This window comes from Suncus etruscus, chromosome X, assembly GCF_024139225.1.
Source record: "Suncus etruscus isolate mSunEtr1 chromosome X, mSunEtr1.pri.cur, whole genome shotgun sequence".
Lineage (NCBI taxonomy): Eukaryota > Metazoa > Chordata > Mammalia > Eulipotyphla > Soricidae > Suncus > Suncus etruscus.
This window is the reverse complement of record NC_064868.1, coordinates 44,676,435-44,697,953: the sequence shown is the minus strand read 5'-3', so window position 1 is coordinate 44,697,953 and position 21,519 is coordinate 44,676,435. Positions and strand designations below refer to the sequence as shown.

The window sequence follows — 21,519 nt, the reverse complement described above, 5'->3', positions numbered from 1 at the left end:
TCATTAATAATGTTCCTTAGTGGCAATGCCATGGTATAAAATTTCAGAAGGGAAATAGAGCAAAGGTACAATGGATACAGCACTTGCCTAGCCTTGCACACTGACCCAGGTTTGATCATTGGCAACCAATATGGTCCCATGAACAATGTCAGGAGAGAATCCGAAGTGCAGAGCCATGAGTAAGCTCTGAGCACTGCCAGCTGTGGACTCCCAAAAGTCCTAAATAAACAAATAAATAAAAGTACAAAAAATTTCTAAATTATAGTGAATCTTGCTTGATATGCTTGATATTAATATTTCTTTCTTTTGGGGTGGCACACGCAGATGGGCTTATTCCTGGCTCTGAATTCAGAGATCACTCTTTGGCAGTCTCGGATGACCATATTTGATGCCAGGTCTAAAACCCAGAATTTGTATATGCAAACTAAATGCCCTATTATTGTACTATCACTCTGGCTCCAGTATTGATATTTCTTTTTTTTTTTTTTTGGTTTTGGTTTTGGGTCACACCCGGCAGTGCTCAGGGGCTACTCCTGGCTCTATGCTCAGAATCATGCATGGCAGGCTCGGGAACCATATGGGATGCTGCTCTACCTCCATACTATCTCTCCGGCCCCAGTATTGATATTTCTTTTTTTGTGTGTGTGTGGTTTTTGGGTCACACCCGGCAGTGCTCAAGGGTTATTCCTGGCTCCAGGCTCAGAAATTGCTCCTGGCAGGATAGGGGGACCATATGGGACGCCGGGATTCGAACCGATGACCTCCTGCATGAAAGGCAAACGCCTTACCTTCATGCTATCTTTCCGGCCCCAGTATTGATATTTCTTAAGAGTTTTACTTCTCTAATCTGAAACTATTCCTCTGATATTTCAGTATAGATATTCATGACTTCAAGCCCCCAATTTAGAAATTCCTAATTTTTTTCTGAACAGAGTAAATAAAAGAGGGATTAAATATTTTGTTAGAATTTTCTTTCATAATTGGGATTTTTTGGGAGAGCACACCAGGCGGTGCTCAGGGTTACTCCTGGCTCCACTCAGAAATCACTCCTGGCCAGCTTGGGGGACCACCTGGGATGCCGGAAATCAAACCTAGGTCCGCCCCAGGTCAGCCACATGCAAGGCAAACACCCTACTGCTGTGCTATATCTCCAGCCCCAGTTGGAATTTTTTAATGAGCTGATTGGAGTGCCATATAACAATGGCAATTACAGTTATATGTCCTTTTCAAAAATATTTCTTAGAATATTGGTCCTTGGTTATCATTCTTATCATGGCTAAAGGAATTCTTTGGAACACTTATCCTTGCCAGTGTTTATAATTCTTATTCTAAATAACCTTAGCTTAATACCTAATCAATCTCTGGCACCCAAAAAAGACCAAAATAAAGTCAATAACTTAAATGAGAAAGTTCCCAAAGACTGAGCTCAATGTCCTATGTCAGAACTGAGCTGTGGTATATTTCCTCAGCTTGCTTTCCTTCTGAATATGGAAACATTCAATCATCTGGCTAATAAGAGGCAATGTTAAATTCAAATACACATAAGGCGACTTTCATACACATTGGTAGATATTTCTGTGGATGTAAGTGATACACTGATTTTGTAATGACTAAAATTTAAACTATGATTTAAATATGAAAAATCCCAAAATAACTATGATGTAAATAAATAAAATGATAAAAAATCTCCCCCCCGCACCTGGGCTACAACTGGGGCCTTAAGTGCTGAGGCTTTGCTCCTGCCTCTACATTCAGGGATCACTTTTGGAATGTTCTGGGGACCATACAAGGTGCTGTAATTTACCATGATTGAATATGACCCTGCCTTCTGTATTATGTCCCAGTCCCAAGATGATGAATGTCTTAGTGATGGAGAATGCCTGGAGTCAAAATGTGTTCAAATGGCCATGTGCGCAAAAAAATTTTCTTTGATAAACGCGCAAAAATTCACTTCAGAAGAAAATATTTCAATTCAATCATGTTATATCAAGAAATAATTTTAGAGCACAGCAGACATTTTGGGCCTCTTCTCTGCTTGCTTCAGCCTGGGGCTTGGTCCTCTGCGACAATCTTCCCTGAGGGTTTGTCTTCATCTGAGGTGAATCCAACCTTCTGCTGCCTGCAACAAACACACTTGAATAGTCAGAACAAACATAGACTCAAAATCAAAGGCTGGAGGAAAATCATCCCAGGAAACAAGACCCAGAAAAAAAGCTGGAGTGGCCATATTAATATCAGATGAAACAAACTTTACACTCAGAAAAGTTGTAAGAGACAAAGATGGACATTTTGTACTAATCAAGGAATGTACAAGAAGAAATCACACTCCTAAACATATACACACCCAATGAGGGAGGGACCAGCAAAGTACTTAAAACAATTGTTGACAAATCTGAAAAAAATATCAGTAACAGCACAATAATTGTGGGAGACCTCAACATTCCCTGTCACCCCTTGATAGGTCAACCAGACTGAAACTCCTAAATCCTGGGTTTGCTTATTCAAGTATTTATCTGACTTTACCAACGTAATTACCTGACTTTACCAGCATAGTATGTCCTAAAGTCCCAATTGCCTTCCTTTCTTACCCCTTTTCTGTACGTGTACCATTTGCAATCTTCCTTATCTCAGTTGGCGTCTGGAATCCATTTGTTTATGCTGAAAACCTTGATATGGTCCTTGATTTCTGTCTCTCTCTATTTATCACAACTAAATTATCACAAAATTTTATTCACTATATCTGCAAAATATATTCTTTGAACGAGAGTGTTAGGAGAATGAAAATGCAAGCCCCAAGCTTAGAATAGATATTTGCAAATTAGGTAACAGACAAAGAGCCAATATCCAAGAAGTGAGACAATCTCTCAAAACTCAGTAAGTGAACACAACTTAATTTTAAAAAGATTGAAGCAGATTGTTCAATAAAGAAGTTATATATGTAGCATAGCCCATACAAAGATGCTCAATATCATTAACAGTTAGGTAAATACAAGTGAATGTTACAATGAGATACCTATCAGCATATGTATTAGAAAGACAAAAATCAGAAAGATTAATTATGGTAAGTGTTGGTGAAAATGTTAGAACAACTAGAAATCATCCATTGTAATGTCAATAAAAAGTGGCACAACTACTTTAAAAAATAGTTTGGCAGTTTCTTTTTTTTTTCTTTTTTTGGTTTTTGATTTTTGGTTTTTGGGTCACACCCGGGCTCTATGCTCAGAAATCACTCCTGGCAGGCTCGGGGGACTATATAGGATGCCAGGATTCGAACCACCAACTTTCTGCATGCAAGGCAAATGCCTTATCTTCATGCTATCTCTCCAGCTCCAGTTTGGCAGTTTCTTAAACATATGTTCATACAAAGACTTGTATACTAATGTCCATAACAACTTTACATGTTATTAGCTAAAAATTTGGACAAGCAGGTTTAGGATATGGGAAAATGAGACAATGGTGGGAGGAAGCAGACACACTGGTAGAGGGTGTGTTGCTAGAATGTTGTATTATGAACTTATCATTGACAGTATTGTAAATCACAGTAGTTTAAATAATATTTTAAAGCTAGAAACACTTAAAAATTGAACAACCCAAAGTTTATAGAATAAATAAATTGTGTATTTTCACAATGAAATACCACTGCAAGAAATATGAACAGACTATTAATATATGCAAAAGCACAAGTGAAGTTAAACATATTTACTTTGAGTGAAAGAAACTGGACAGTAATGAATATAAACTGCACAATGTCATTTATAATATAGTTGATATCTGACCTTATTTAGAAATGGCAAGTAACAAAGAAGTAGGTATAGAGATCAGGTTTGGGATACTGAATAACTAGGTAACTGCGTTTCTGGTCAAGTGACACATTACGGAACACATAAGTTTGGTTTCCTGACAAAGGACTCTGGGCAGCAAAGGCTCCATATTGAGCCTAGAAATGTATTTTTTAAAACATAGTTAATGCAGTAGTATAGATTTACTAGTACCATGATCTTTCTCTTAACTCTTTGTGGATTTTTGTTTGTTTTGAGTCCACAGCCAGCAGTACTCAGGGGTAATCCTGGAGTGCTCGGGGGTTATTCCTGGATACATGCTCCAGGTTGCACCCAGTGATGCTTGGGCCTCATACAATGTCATTGTTCAGATTCAGATTGCATGCAGATAAACACTGTAGCCCGTTAAGCTTTTGATCCCTTCAGGGGGATTTTTATGCAAAAGATGGTATGTTTTTGATATGATGCACCAGAATATAAGAATAACCCAAACAAACTGCAAGTGGGTCTAAGTTTAGTAAAAGCAAGTAAAAGCATTTTTCACTTTTGTAAAACTGAATTGGTCTGCCTTAAAGTAATTTTCTCCTTCTGGGCAGAGTCAAATGGAATGAACAGCCATCAGAAATTGAAAGAGTTTTCTCCCACATGGGGAAATAGGTAGATTAGATGGCCTTGAAAGTTTGTATTAGTTCAAAGATATTTGTTTAATTCGATTCTTCTGAAAAACTGTCAAAGGTAACTTCTTAGGTTTTAAGAAAGCTGCATAGCCTTCTACCTAAAAATTGCCCCCCTTTTTCCTGAAAATAAAATAATACTTTATTTTTGGCCTCATCTTTTATTTGATTATATTTACCAGTATAGTGAAACAAAATACCTAGACCTCTAGAATTCAATATTAGTCTCACACTTAAAAACTTAGACTTTCAGACTGGAGAGATACTATAGCAGGAAGGGTGCTTGCCTTGCACACAGCCAATCAAAGTTCAATTCCTGGAATCCCATATGGTCACCCAAGATCACTAGGAATGATTCCTGACAGGAGAGCCAGAAGTAACTTCGGTGCATGCTGTATGTGACCCAAGCATCACACCAAATCAAAACAAAGCCAAGAAATTAGACTTTTCAAAGGGAAAGAGACTGACACAGAATGATCTTTCTTATATGTGGGATGAATATAATGCGGGAAACAATGATGGTATAAGGAATGCCCAAAGACAATTATATGCAGTAGGAAACTTCCAACTTGAGGGGATTGGGGAATTGGACAGAGAAGGGAAATCTATGGCAGAGGAAAGCATTCAACCAGGAGGAAAAGATGCTACAAAGTGGTAAAGTGTTATGCATGAAACCCTGTCAGCAACAGTACAGTAAACCATGCAAAGAGTAAATATAAGAAAGTACTTCTCCACTTGCATTGCAATATCCAGAATCTGGAAACAAGCAAGATGGCCTTCAACAGATGAATGGCTAAATAAAATGTTACATATATACACAATGGAATATTATGTAGCTGTCAGGAAAGATGAAGTCATAAAATTTTCCCATACGTGGATGGACATGGAACCTATTATGCTGAGTAAAATAAGTTAGAGGGAGAGAGATAGATGCAGAATAGTCTCACTCATCTATGAGTTTTAAGAAAAATAAAAGACATTATTGTAATAATGCCCAGAGAAATAGAGTTGAGGGCTAGAAGAGTTGAGGGCTCATGATACGAAGCTCATCACAAAGAGTAGTGAGTGCAGTTAGAGAAATAACTACAGTAACAACTATCATGACAATTGTAGTGAGTGAAATAGAATGCCTATCTTGAAAACAAGTGGGGGAGGGAGGAGGAAGATGGGGGCATTGGTGGTGGGAATGTTGCACTGGTGAAGGGATTGATGGTGGAACATTATATGTATGAAACCCAGTCATGAATGACTAATTATTATTTCATGGTGAATAAATAATTTAAAAAAGAATTATTTGTGTTTTGAGCTTGTGTTTTTCACTTTTTTAAATGTATATATTTATTACCTTCCTTCTTTTACAGGAGCGAGACCGTTATGCTTACAAGATTCATCTGCCAGAAACAGTAGAACAACTGAGGAAGTTTAATGCAAGGAGGAAGCTAAAGGTAAATTTTAAAAGTAACCAAAAAGCCAAAGAAAGACAGTGATAATTTTTTTCCATTTCAGTGCCCACAAATATATCCTAGCATTGACAACTTTTCTCCTTAGAGCTGAGTTCTTTATTCCAAAAATTCCCACCATTTCAATAGATTTTTTGTTTTCCTCAATATTGTCAAAGTCATTTATCGCAAATGCAAACATGATACTCAGTGCGGAAAAACTAAAAGCCTTTCCTTAAAATCTGGCACAAGACAAGGTTGCCTCCTCTTGTGACTTCTATTCACTATAGTGCAGGAAATACTTGCCATCACAATTAGACAAGAAAGACACCAAGAGCCTCCACATAGGAAAGGAAGAAGTGAAGGTTTCATTGTTTGCAGATGACATGATACTGTATCCTAAAAATCCTAAAGACTCCACAGATAAAAGCTTCTAGAACAGTAGACTTGTACAGTGGCAGGCTACAAAATTAATATGCAAGATCAATGTATTTTCTATACAAAAATAACAGAAGAAAAAGATATTAAGAACACAATCCATTCACAATTGTACCTCAGAAAATCAAGTACTTTAATGAAAGAGGTGAAAGATATATAAAGAAAACTACAAAACACTGCTTCAAGAAATAAAAGAAGACACAAAGAAATGATTGTGGATTAAGAGGATCAATATCATTAAAATGGCAATACTTCCCAAAGTATTGTACAAACTGAATATAATTCCTATAAGAATACCCATGACATTTTTCAAAGAAGTGGATCGAATTCTCCTGAAATTCATATGGAACAATAAATATACACAAATAGCTAAAGCAAGCCTTGGCAAAAAAAAAAGATGGAAGGAATCACTTTCCCCAACTTTAAACTGTACTATACAGAGTAGTAAATCAGCATGGCATTGGAATAAAGACACACCCTTAGATCAATTAAATATATTTAAATATCTGGAGATGTACCCAAAGGTTTATGAACAATTAACTTTTGTTAAAGAAGCAAGGAACATAAAGTGAAACTAAGTAAGCCTTTTCAACAAATGGTGCTGGGAAAAGTGGTCAACAAAATGAAAAAATATGAACTCAAACATCTCCTTAGCACCATGCTAAAAGATAAAATCAAGATGGATTAAAGACCTTGATGTCAGCCCTGAAACCATAGATATATTGAGAAAAACATATACAGAACAGTTTATAACATTGACGCCAAAGACATCCTCAAGGAAGAAACACTTCCGATCAAGCAAATGAAAGCAAGGATAAACACATGAGACCACATTAAACTCAGAAGCTTTGTTCCTCAGAGCAAATAGTGCCTAGGATACAAAAGGCTACCCATGGAATGGGAGAATCTTTTCGCCCAATGCCCATCAGATAAGGGTTCAGTATTTAAAACACATAAGAACTTATAAGAAAGAAATCTAACACCATCAAAAAATGGCCAGAAGAATTGAACAGATAACATTTTAAAGAAGAAATACAGATGACCCAAAGGCACATGAGAAAGTTCTTCTCATCTAATCATCAGGGAGATGCAAATCAAAACAACAATGATATATCATCTCATACTACAGAGACTAGCACATACCACACAAACACACACACACACACACATATATGCACATACAAATACTAGGAACAGCCAGTGCTGGTGTGGATGTGGGGAGAATGGGACTCATTCACTGCTGTTGGGAATGCGGACTGGTCCAGTATATTTGGAAAACAATATGGAAATTTCTCAAAATCTAGAAATTGAGCTTCCATTTGACCACTCCTAAAGATATACTCCAGGAATATAAAAACACAGTTCAATAAGGCCCTCTACACGTCTATGTTCAGCACAGCACTTTTTACAATAGCCACAATAAGTGGCTAAAGAAACTGATATATCCACACAATGGAATACTATGTTGCCATTAGGGAAAATGAAGTCATAAAATTTGCTTATACATGGATAGGACATGGAGACTATTATGCTGAGTGAAATGAGCAAAGGGAAAGGGATAGACATAGAATAATATCTCTATTGGGATAGAAGAAAAACAAGATTTTGTATGGTAATAATACCCTGAGACAAAATTCAGCATAGAACGCTCGCTATTAAGAGCAATGAGTGTAGCTAGAGTAGAGAAGGGTTTACTAGGACAATGATAGATGGAAATGATTACTCTGGAAAGATATCGATGCTGAAAGTGGAGAAACTAACAGGCAAGGCACCCTTCTATTAACAATAGTGCAACACACAGTGTCAAAAAGAAATGAGGAGAGAAAAAAATTTGCCAGCCCTAGAGCATCACAGAGGTGGGGGATGGGGTGAAGGTGGGAGAGAAAGAGGAGACATGGGTGACAGGAATGCTGCACTTGTGAAGGATGATGTACATTGCATGAGTGAAACCCAACAATGAACTATTTTGTAACCATGTGCTCAAATAAAGTTTATTTTATTTTATTTTATTTTATTTTATTTTATTTTATTTTATTTTTTTGGTTTTGGGCCATGCTCGGTGATGTTCAGGGGTCACTCCTGACTATGCACTCAGAAATCACTCCTGGCTTGGAAGGCCATATGGAACAGCTAGGTCAGCCGCATGCAAGGCAAACGCCCTACTGCTGTGCCACCACTCCAGTCCTTTAAATAAAGTTCTTTTTAATAAAAAAAACTTACAAAAGGTTATGGTACAATGTTATTTCATTAAAAAATTAGAGCCAGAGCGATAGCACAGCAGGTAGGGCTTTTGCCTTGCATGCAGCCAATCTGGATTCAATCCTCAGCATCTCATATGGTCCCCAAAGCAGTGCCAGGAGTGATTCCTGAGTGCAGAGTCAGAAGTAAGCCCTGAGCACTGCCAGGTATGGCAAAATAATTTAGAGTTATAGATATGGAGTATAGTAAACTGTGTTCTACCCCTAAAATCACAAAACAATTTTAACTGGCTATCCATATATTAAAGGACACACTATTTAAAGTCACATATTCTATTTGTTTATAATCTCAATATTTTTGCCTATAAAGCTATAGAGACAGAAAGCAAATTAATGACTTCCAGGTGCTGAGAAGTGACTACATAATGAGTATGAGAATATTTTGGAGGGGTGATGAATATGTTTTGAAACTAGATGGAAGTGGTGACCACATGTCATTATGATTGTACTAAATAAATTTTAAGGGACCAGAGAGATAGTACCACAGGTAGGGCATTTACCTTGCACACAGCCAATCCTGGTTCAATCTCTGAAACTCTATGTGTTCCCTAGAGCATCACCAGGAGTGATCCCAGAGTGCAGAGCCAGGAACAAAACTGCTGGGTATAGCTCAAAACCAATTTTTTTCTTTTCATTTATTTTTGGGTTATGCATAGCAGTGCTCAAAAGTTACTCATGGCTCTGTGCTCAGGTATCACTCCTGGTGGGTTTGAGGGACCATATGAGATGCCGCCAGAAATTGAACCACAGTCAGCCATGTGTAAAGCAAGCACCCTCTCCATGCTGCTATTGCACCAGTCCCATATAAATATGTTTTAAAAGAGTTAGTTTCATGTCATAGAAATTTCACATTTTGAATCCCATGACAAAATAATTCTAAGAACTAGTTTCCACTCAGCACACTTGAGGGATGTGACCTATTCCCATTTGTGGTTGTGGCACATTTAATACCACTACAATCACTTAAGAGACTACCCTTCTTTGGGCCAGAAAGATAACTCAGTCACTGAATGTGTACTGAAGTCCCAAAAATTCCTTGAGCACCACTCAGTGTGATATAAAACAAGTAGTAAACAAAGTGAAAAAAACAACTATTCTTCTCTGCCTTAACTCTAGTCATGTAGAAGTGTGGAGCTGTGGATACTGAAACAGACCCTTTGATTAATCTGATATGTCCACTGAAGAATTCATTCCTTGCTCTGAAGCATAAGTTGTAATAGTTCTATAAAAAATCTCAGCCTATTTAATCAGCTATAATTTATAAACACTATTGTTATCTTCTTTTTCCAATTGTATTGTGATTTAGAATATTAATGATAAAGCTTGTTTAACAATAGTGATTTATAATAGTTAGTGTTAATACAATATACTATATAAAGTCCTACAATAATGCTTATAGATTTTAATACTGTTAATGATACCAGTATACTGTTGTGATTGTGATTCACAATACTGTTAATGACATTTTCAGGAATACAATATTCCAACAATACACCTACTACCAGAGTGTCACTGTTCCCTCACTGATGACTCATGGCACCTTCCATCCATGCCCTTAATAAACTCAGTTCTGTAGACTAACTCTTATACTGCTTTTGGCCATTTGCTATTGCTTTATTAGGTTTCTTTATATCACATATTTGAGAAAAAATCATTTTGTATGTGCCCCTTTCTGTCTAACTGTACTCAGTGTCATAGCCTCTAGTTTTACACTATTTCATCTTGGAGCTGAGTTATGTTTCATTGTGTATATAAACCACAATTTTTTTTTGGTTTTTGGGTCACACCCGGCAGTGGTCAGGGGCCACTCCTGGTGCTACGCTCAGAGATTGCCCCTGGCAGGCTCAGGGGACAATATGGGATGCCAGGATTCGAACCACCATCCTTCTGCATGCAAGGCAAATGGCCCACTGCTGTGCTATCATCTCTCCGGCCCCTAAACCACAATTTTTATATAGTCAACTGTCATCGCTACTCAGGTTGATCCAAATCTTGGCTATTGAGCAAATGGCTGCAGTAAATATAGGGACACAGATATCTGTTCAAAAAAAAGGTTTGGGGGCCCTTGAGGTAAATGCTAGGAGGTGGAATATTTGGGTTATGAGTAGTGAATTCTTAATTATTAAATTTTTATGTGCTTTATAAATCTTGGGTATTAACACTTTCTGAGATGAGTGTTGAGCAAATATTTTCTCCCAGTCTGTAGGATTTCCTTTTAGTCTGATCATCATTTACTTTGCAGTGCAGGGGCTTCTTAGTCCTTTTTGTTTATCTTTTATGTCTTTTTTTCCTCAATATAATTTACAGAATCATGTCAGATAGCAAGGTCTCTAATCCATTTTGAATTACCTTTTGTGTATGGTGTGAAATTCCTTGGGCTATTTTTATTAATAAATTTATGTCTGCTTCATTATTTGTTATAGTATAAATATCCAACAGACATTGTTCCTCTTTCATACATTTATTCTGGCATTTAATCTCTTTACCAATTTCAAAATAACAATCTTGAAAGAAAAAGATTTTTGTATCATCAGAAAACATTACTGTCGTCTTTAGGCTATCTTTCAAACTATGGTTGTTTTTTTTGTTTGTTTGTTTCTGTTTTGTTTCATTTTGGTTTTGGTTTTGGGTCAAACCAAGCAGCACTCAGGGGTTACTCCTGGCTTTACACTTAGAAATCACTCCTGGCAGGTGCAGAGGACCAATATGGGATGCCAGGATTCGAACCACCGTCCTTCTGGATGAAAGGCAAACACCTTACCTCCATGCTATCTCTCTAGCCCCAAGCTATGTTTTAATCAGAGTTTATGATGGGGCTGGAGAGATAATACAGTGGATAGGGCATTTTTCTAGAGCACCACAACTAAAAAGTTTATGGAGCCCTACATGTGATTTGAATTAATATCACATATATTCTTAGCTTTCATTTTATTATTCTATATTTATGAATAAAACTATTGTATATTAATGTGTGATACTAGATACAACGATCACATTTTTCTCAAAGTAGTATTAGAATGCATGGGATTTACTGTAGTATACACTACCTGAGAAGTTGTATGTGTCCCTGAAGAAGGTATACTTCCATTCTAATACTGGTGAATGAAAGGGATAGAGCTAGAAGGGTATGTGAGTAGCTGAGCATATCTAGGGAAGAAGTTCTGGAGAGAATCAGTCTGTCCTAGAAGCCATCCTTTGACTCGATTATTTATATATTTAGAATCCACATTTCCCTACAAAGAAGCATGTTGAAGAAATTTTATATAAATACAGTCTGTATGAGATAAGGTTTTTTTTTTTGCGGTTTTCTTAGAAAATGGTGAGTTAAAATGTGGGAATTTACTTAATTGATTGTTGCAACTTACAAAAGTATAGTCTACATGCTTCTCTGATTTCTCAGTTTGTAGGTCTCTTGACTCGCTGACCTTTGCAGATCCAGGAAATATATGTTTGGGAATCCTGTACTTTATAAAGTTGCACTTGCCAGTGCAATAGCCACTGGTCATGCATGACTTTTTTCATTTAAGTTAATACTGAATGAAACTAATATTGATCTTTTTGCACTAGCTAAACTCAAGTGCTCAGTACCACATGTGCCCAGTGGCTGTTGTATTGTACATACAGTACAGGACAGAACATTTCCTTTTTGGTTGTTTTGTTTTCTGGGTCACACCCAGAATTGCTCAGGGGTTATTCCTGGCTCTAAGCTCAGAAATCGCTACTGGCAGGCTCGGTTTGCAGTATAGGTGCAAAGTCCTGAGCTAGAAAGGAGGATCTAGCATAATAAGGAGAAGGGGGTATAGCTAGTTTAAAAAGGAGGATCTTATGACAAAAGATGAAAAACTTGTTTTGCTACAATATGGGAGCTGGCCAGATGGCAGAAAGATAGAAACTGTTTGTTTACCACTTAGAAGTTGAACCAGAAAAGGGAGATTGCATGTTACCTGGTCCTAGGCTTTTGAGATGCAGATTTATTTGGCCAGATGGGAAACTCTTTGTAGACTTTTGGTATTGAAAATTTCCCTGAGCAGAGGGAAATTTTGGCCTATAATTTTTCAAGGGAGGCAATGCCAAATAATAAGAAATTGTAATGTTACTACTATGTCATGAATTTCAGAATGGTTGCCAGTAATCCATGTAGGGGTTATAATTAACATCCACCAATGGGCCTGCTGCCTAACTTATTTCTTGAGGATTTATCAGGTCACTGTTCCAGTAAAATCTGCAGATATATCTGGAGGTGTCTTATGTCTGGGTGTGTCAATGTTTTTCATAAAGACTGGACTAGAAAACATTCCCACAAGCAGTGAATAAGAGTTCCTTTCTCTCCACATCCCCACCAGTACTGGTTATTCTTGTTCTTTATGATATATTCCAGTCTCTGTGGCATAAGATGGGACTTCATTGTCATTTTGATTTGTAATTCCCTGGTAATGATGTGGAGCATTTTTTCACATGCCTTTTGGCCATTTATATTTCTTCTTTGAGGAAGTGTCTGCTCTTTTCTACTGCCCATTTGTTGATGGGGTTAGATGATATTTTTCTTGTTAAGTTCTGTCAGTATCTTGTATATCTTAGATATTAGACCCTTATCTGATGAGTATTGGGTGAATAGTTCTTCCCATTCTGTGTGTGGCTTTTGTGTCCTAGTCACTATTTCCTTTGAGGTGCAGAAGCTTCTCAGCTTAAAATAGTTGTATCTGTTTATCTCTACTTTCACTTCTATGGAGAGTGCTTTTTCCTCCTCGAAGATGCCTTTAGTCTCAATTTCATAGAGTGTTTTACCTACATGCTTTTCTATGTACTGTATGGTTTTTGGTCTGATATCATGGACTTGAATCTATTTGGATTTGACCTTTGTGTATGGTGTTAGACAGAGGTCTGAAATTGCTGTTCTGCATGTGGCTGACTAGTTGTCCAACATCAATTGTTGAAGAGACTTCCCTTGTTTCATTTTGCGTTTCTTGACCATTTAACAAATATTAGTTGATTGTATGTCTGGGGAATATTCTCTGAATACTCGTCTATTCCACTGATATGAGAGTCTGTCTTTATTCCAATACCATGCTGTTTTAATGACTATGGCTTTATAGTACAAATTAAAATTGGGGAAAGTGATGCCTCCTATAGTCACATCCTATTCTTAGAGGAATTTTTCCATTGTCTGATCATTTGCTTTTTTATTAATATCTTTATTTAAACACCTTGATTACAAATATGATTGTAGTTGGGTTTTAGTCATGTACAGAACACCCCCTTCACCAGTTCAACATTCCCATCATCAATGTCCCAAATCTCCCTCCTCCCACCCCCTGCCTGTACTCTAGACTAGCTTTCTACTTCCTTCATTCATTCACTTAGTTATTTCTCTAACTGCACTCATCACTCTTTGTGGTGAGCTTCATGTCATAAGCTGTACCTTCCAGCCCTCCTCTCTTTTGTCTCTGAGAATTATTGCAAAATAGATTCCATGTACATCCACGTATAGGAAAATATCATCACTTCATCTCTCCTGATGGTTGAATAACATTTTATTGTGTATATGTACCACAGTTTCTTTAGCCATTCACATGTTGAAGGGAATCTTGGTTGTTTCCAGAGTCTGGCTAGTGGGTCCGAGATGATATCAAAGAGGAAATCAAAACTATCCTGGAAACAAATGACAATGAAGACACAAACTATCAGAATCTATGGGACACAGCAAAAGTGGTACTGAGAGGAAATTTTATAGCTTTGCAAGTACACATCAGGAAGGAAGAAGGGGATTACCGGAACAGCTTAATTACACAGCTTATAAAATTAGAAAATGATCAACAAAGGGGATCAAAAATTGGGAGACAGAAGAATATAACAAAGCTTAGAGCAGAAATCAATGAACTGGAAACCCAAAAAACAATTCAAAAGAGACTACTTTGAGAAACTCTATGCCTCTAATCATGAGAACCTGGAAGAAATGGGTAAATTCTTGGACTTTTATAACCTTCCACGCTTGAATAAGGAGGATGTAGCATATCAAACACCTGCATCACTATTGAGGAAATTAAAACGGTAATCAAATGTCTGCCCCAAAACAAAATCCCAGGCCCAGATGGATTAACGAATGAATTCTTAAAAACCTTTCCGGAGGAACTACTACCAATCCTGGCCAGGCTGTTTAATGAAATTGAATAAATGGGAACTTTTCCAAATAGCTTTTGTGAAGCCAACATCATTTTGAAACCAAAACCAGACAGAGATACTGCGAAAAAAGAAAATTACAGACCAATATCCCTGATGAACACAGATGCAAAGATCTCAACAAAATCCTGCCAAATAGGATCTGATGCCTCATCAAAAAGATCATTAATAATGATCATGTAGGTTTCATCCCAGGAATGCAAGGATGGTTTAGCATCCGTAAATCTATCAAAATAATACACAACATTAACAACAAGAAACATAAAAATCACATGGTCATATCAATAGATACAGAGAAAGTATATGATAAGGTCCAACACTCATTCTTGATAAAAAAAAAACTTCTCAACAAGATGGGAATGAAAGGAACCTTTCTCAATATAGTTAAGGCCATCTACCACAAGTCAATGGCAAATATTATCCTCATTGGAGAAAAACTAAAAGCCTTTCCTCTAAATTCTGGTACAAGACAAGGCTGTCCTCTCACCACTACACTTCAACATAGTACTGGAAGTACTTGCTATAGTGATTAGGCAACAAAAACATATGAAGGGAATCCAGATAGGAAAGAAAGAAGTCGAGCTTCCACTGTTTGCAGATTACATGATACTATACTTAGAAAACCCTAAAGACTACCAAAAAGCTTCTAGAAACAATAGATTCATATGGCAATGTGGCAGGCTACAAAATTAACACACAAAAATCAATGACCTTTTTATATACCAATAACAACAGGGAAGAAATGGACATTAAGAAAACAACACCATTTGCACTAGTGCCACACAAACTTAAATGGCTTGGAGTCAACTTGACGAAAGACGTGAAGGACCTATACAAAGAAAACTATAAAACCCTGATCATTTACTTTAAGGCTCTTTTCCAATCTATTTTGTTGTATGGAGTTGTAATGCCTCTCATTTTCCAGTTCATTGACTCTATTCAACTGCTTTTACTTTTTTAGAGGCTTTCCCGGGAGGTTTTCGTTTTATCTACCAAGTTTTTCAGTCGTTTTATTCAATTTGGAATTTTCTGATGTCTATCATATCCTCTTGATTCTTATTTGTGTTTTGTTCAGCTTTATCGATGCTTCCTTTCATTTCTATGAGTTTCCTCCATATTTCTTCTTTAAACTCTTTATCTGAGATGCTAATTAGGTGGTTGGCACTTGTCCGGTCTTCAGAGCTATCATCTGCATTCTTTATGCATGTTAGTGGTTTGTGTTGCAACCCCATTATCACACTTGTAAGTGTGTTGTTTTCTAGGTGATGTGTTGGGTTTTATTGGCTAGAAGATGTCCACAGCTCTGAAGTGGAGTGGCCAATCTTCTCTGGCTCTGCCCTTTATTGTCAGAGATAGCTTACCTTTTCTGGTGTGCACTTAGGAAATATTCTGTGTTGTGCCCTCAAGATCTCGTCTGGGAAACCTTCACAATCTTCATAAAATTTTCTAAGTACATGAATTGTTTTAGACAACTGTAATGTTTTTAATTATAACTACATTGAATATTTGAACCATATGCAGTCACATCAGTTTGGAGAATTAAATAAACAAGTCTGAGACATAAGACACATAAATAAAAAACTTGCTGGATAGTTTCAAAAGAACTGACCCCATTTGGCTCTTTTCATTAGTGTTTTCTTGGCAGTTTAAGTATTTATAGAACCTGGCTACATCACCAGTAATGTCTAGACCAAGGTTTGAGACGTAAAACTAACAGTCGAAATTCATTGGAAATAAAAATAAAGCCTCCATGAAGAAGTTTCTGTTAGCTCATCTCCTCTTCCCATTTTTAATAGGTTTATATGTCTTTTCTTTTTAAATTATGCCAGTACCTTATATATCGTAGATATTAACCCCTTATCAGATAGGTATTAGGTGAATACTTTCTCACATTCTGTAGGTAGTATTTGTATCCTAATTACCATAAATTTAAAAGGCCAAAAGGCACATGAAAATGATTACCATCATTATTTATCAGGGAGATGTAAATAAAAACTATAATAAGATATTATGTCACACCACAAAGACTGGCACACATTACAAAGAACAACAACAACCAGTCCTGGCACAGGAGAATGGGACTCTCATTCACTGCTTGTTGGACTTTCTATTGACCAATCTTTTTGTACAACAATGTGGGAATTACTCAAAAACAACAACAACAAAAACTAGAAATTGAGTTCCAATATGATCCAGTAATACCACTTCCAGAAATTCACATAGGGGCGAAAAACACAATGCAGAAAAGCCCTCTGCACTCCTCTAAGTTCATTGAAGCACTATTCATAATAGCCTTAATCTGGAAAAATACATATGCCTAAGAACAGACAAGTGGCTAAAAACTGTGGTACATCTCACACCACAGAGATTGGCACACAACACAAAGAACGAGAACAGTCAGTGCTGGCGGGGATGTGGAGAGAAAGGAACTCTTATCCACTGCTGGTGGGAATGTCGTCTAGTCCAACCTCTATGGAAAAACGATATCTCCAAAAAAATGGAGATTGAGCTCCCATATGATCCAGCTATACCACTCCTAGGGATATACCCTAGGAACACAAGAATACAATACAAAAACCCCTTTGTCACACCTATATTTATTGCAGTACTATTTACAATAGCCAGGCTCTGGAAACAACCAAGATGCCTTTCAACAGATGAATGGCTAAAGAAACTGTGGTACATAAACACAATGAAATATTATGCAGCCATCAGGAGAGATGAAGTCATGAAATTTTCCTATACATGGATGTACATGGAATCTATCATACTGAGTGAAATAAGTCAGAGGGAGAGAGAGAGATGCAGAATAGTCTCACTCATCTTTAAGAAAAATAAAAGTCATTTTTGCAACAATCCTGAGACAATGAGAGGTGGGCTGGAACTTCCAGCTCACTTCATGAAGCTCACAACAAAGAATGGTGAGTGCAGTTATAGAAATAACTACACTGAGAACTACCATAATCATGTGAATGAATGAAAGAACTGGAAAGCCTGTCTAGAGTACAGGTGGGGTTGGGGTGGGATAGAGGGAGATTTGGGACATTGGTGGTGGGAATGTTGCACTGGTGAAGAGGGGTGTTCTTTACATGACTGAAACCTAATCACAATCATATTTGTAATCAAGATGCTTAAAGATATTATAAATAAAAAAGAAACTGTGGTACATATACACAATAAAAATACTGAAAATCTGCACCCTCTGCCAACCACCCAGACTGTGCAGATGACTGTATGAAACTTCCAGCCAGGTGCAGCAATGCTCCGCCTACTCCATCTACCTCACAGACTGCAGATGACCACGTGACACCTCTGGCCAGGTGCAGCAATGCCCTGCCCTCTCCATCTACTGCTTGACCTTGCAGACTGTGAGACCTCTGTTCAGTTACAGCAACCCCTTCACCTTCCACCGACCGCCCAGACCGTGTGGACAACTTTTCAAACTCCAGCCAGGTGTGGCAATGTCCCACCTTTTCCGCCTACTGCCAAGTCCATTCAAATGACTGCGAGACTTCCATTCAGGTGCGTCAATGCCCCACCCCCTCCGCCGACCACCTAGACCTCGTGGACAACCATCCTGTGGCCTGGGTTTGGATGATCTCTGTTCACTGTTCCATAAGGGCTCTTCTTCAGAGGTGAGCTGTCCTGCCCACAAACCTTGGAGCCAGAGCAGCTTTCACGACCTTGTGCACCTTCTAGCCAATGAACACTATAACACAGAAAAGCCCACACTATAAGCATGACAATGGGAAAACAACACAGGCCAACACAAGGCATGAGGAATGAAGATGGCAGCTCTGATGACCCGAAAATGGCTAACCACCTAGTCTTTCAGATAAATAATATCATTAAAATGGCAATACTCCTCAAAGCACTGTGCAGATTTAATGCCATTCTTCTAAAGATACCCATGAATTCATCAAAGAGGTGGATCAAATACTCCTGAAATTCATTTGGAACCATAAACATCCACGCATGTCTAAAGCAATCTTTGGGAAAAGGAATATGGGAGACATTACTTTCCCCAATTTTTAATGGTACTACAAAGCAATAGTTATTAAAACAGCATGGTATTGGAATAAAGACAGATCCTCAGATCACTGGAGTGGACTTGAGTATTAAGAAAATGTTCCACAGACATACAATCAAGTAATTTTTGACAAAGGGGCAAGACATCCAAAATGGAGCAAGGAAAGCCTCTTCAACAAGTGGTGTTGGCACAACTGGTTTGCCACTTGCAAAAAAGCGAACTCAGTCCCCCATCTAACACCATGCACAAAGATCAAATCCAAATGGATTAAAGGCCTTGATATCAGGCCTGAAATTATAAGGTATACAGAACCATATGTAGGTAAACACTCCATGATATTGAGACTAAAGGCATCTTCTTCTAAGAGGAAACAGCACTCTCCACACAGAAGCAGAGATAAACAAATGGGACTATTTTAAGCTGAGAATATTCTGCATCTCAAAGGACATAATGCCTAGGGTACAAAATCCACTGACAGAATGGGATACTATTAACCAAATACCCATCCGATAAAGGATAATATCCAAAATATACAAGATACTGACAGAACTTAACAGGAAGAAAACATCTAATCCCATCAAAAAATGGGGAGAAGAAATGAACAGATACTTCCTCAAAGAAATACAGATGGCCAAAATACACATGAAATATGTACCACATCACCATCAGGGAGATGAAAATCAAAACAACAATGAGGTACCATCTCACGCCACAGAGACTGGCACATATCAAAAAGAATGAGAACAAACTGCTGGTGGGGATGTGGAGAGAAAGGAACTCTTATTCACTGTTGGTGGGAATGTCATCTATGGAAAACAATATGGAGATTCCTCAAAAAAATGGAGATTGAGCTCCCATATGATCCAGCTATACCACTCCAAGAGATATAACCTAGGAACACAATACAATTCAAAAACCCCTTCCTCACACCTATATTAATTGCAGAGCTATTTACAATAGCCAGACTCTGGAAACAACCAAGATGCCCTTCAACAGATGAATGGCTAAAGAAACTGTGGTTCTTATCCACAATGAAATACTATGCAGCCATCAGGAGAGATGAAGCCATGAAATTGTCCTATATGCGGATGTACATGGAATCTATTATGCTGAGTGAAGTAAGTCAGAGGAAGAGAGATAGACACAAAATAGTCTCACTCATCTATGGGTTTTAAGAAAAATTAAGGACATTATTGTAATAATCTCCAGAGACAATAGAGATGAGGGCCAGAAGGACTGGTTCACAATATAAGCTCACCACAAAGAGTAGTGGTGCAGTTAGGGAAATATCTAAACAGCTGTTATGACAGTCTTAATGAATGAGAGAAGTAGAATGCCAGTCTTGAATACAAAAAGGTATTGAGAAGGAGGTGGGTGCATTGGTGGTGTGAATGTTGCTCTAGTGAAGGGTGTGTGTGTGCTGTTTATGACTGAAACCCAACTACATTGTGCTTGTAATCATTGTGCTTAAATAAATTTTTTTTTTTGGTTTTTGGGCCACACCCGGTAACGCTCAGGGGTTACTCCTGGCTATGTGCTCAGAAGTTGCTCCTGGCTTGGGGGACCATATGGGACACTGGGGGATCGAACCGCGGTCCGTCCAAGGCTAGCGCAGGCAAGGCAGGCGCACCTTACCTTTAGCGCCACCGCCCGGCCCCTTAAATAAATATTTTATGTGAAATATAAAATCAAAAATCAAATGTACTGGGGCTGAAGCAATAGCACAGCAGCAGAGTGTTTGCCTTGCATGCAGCCAACCTGGGAATGACCTGGGTTTTATTTCTGGCATCCCATATTGTCCTCTGAGCCTGCCATGTGCAATTTCTGAGTGCAGAGCCAGGAATAACCCCTGAGCGCTGCCAGGTGTGTGCCAAAAATCCAAATAATAAAATCTAATGTATAAACTCATATATGATTTATTAATATAATTTACAATATTCAAAGCTGACAATAAATCATTGATTGTACTATTTATCTCTGAGTGGTGGGAATACAAATCACTTTTCTTTTCAAACGTTTTTCTAGAGGCCTTTAAAGAATGTAATAATGTAATATGCCCAAACCAGAGAATCAATAACACTGAAAACAGATCCAAATTATAGTAATAAAATTATAGTAACAAATTATAGTATGCGCTTAAGGTGGCAGGTGGGAGCTTGGGAGAGAGCTTAGGAATACTCATTGAGGAACAGTGATAATTTTATGTCTAATATCCAACTATCAATAACTGCAAATCATGGTTTTATAAATAAAATATTAATTTTCTAAAAAAGAAAAAACCCTTCACTTATGCTGCTAACTCTATGTGTTAGTGTAAGAATTCATCAGGCTTCACACAATGTTTCAACATCAATCCCTTCCACCAGTGTCCACTTCTATCCACCAATCCATTCCCCCCATTTCTCTATCACCCACCAGTCTCAGTCTAACAGGGATACTTTATATGTTACACTGTGGTTTCTGTTACTATTGCTGATAATGTTTCATATATGACTTTACCACATTTCAATGCCACCTCCTCCAGATTGAATGCTTTCCTGCACCACATTTGTTTTCCCCTTCCTGTATTACCCCATCCCCATCCCTTCAGGTGTCACAACATGAGTTTATTTCTAAGCCACACACATAATCTCTACTGTTCCTAGTTTGAGAACCACTTATGTTCACTGATATTGAATGCATTATATCCCTTAAAACTGTTGGCTAGAAAAGGACTGGTAATTG

General features: G+C 37.8%; 1 protein-coding gene across 14 annotated transcripts in view; it reads left to right on the top strand.

Moving 5' to 3' along the window:
• The window catches only part of CASK (calcium/calmodulin dependent serine protein kinase), a 515,778-nt gene that overhangs the window by 359,122 nt on the left and 135,137 nt on the right, over nucleotides 1-21,519 (top strand). For all 14 annotated transcript variants that reach the window (XM_049767194.1, XM_049767195.1, XM_049767192.1 and 11 more), the window contains exon 9: nucleotides 5,815-5,898. In XM_049767194.1, the coding sequence (XP_049623151.1) occupies nucleotides 5,815-5,898 (84 nt within the window). The remainder of the gene's footprint in view (nucleotides 1-5,814; nucleotides 5,899-21,519) is intronic.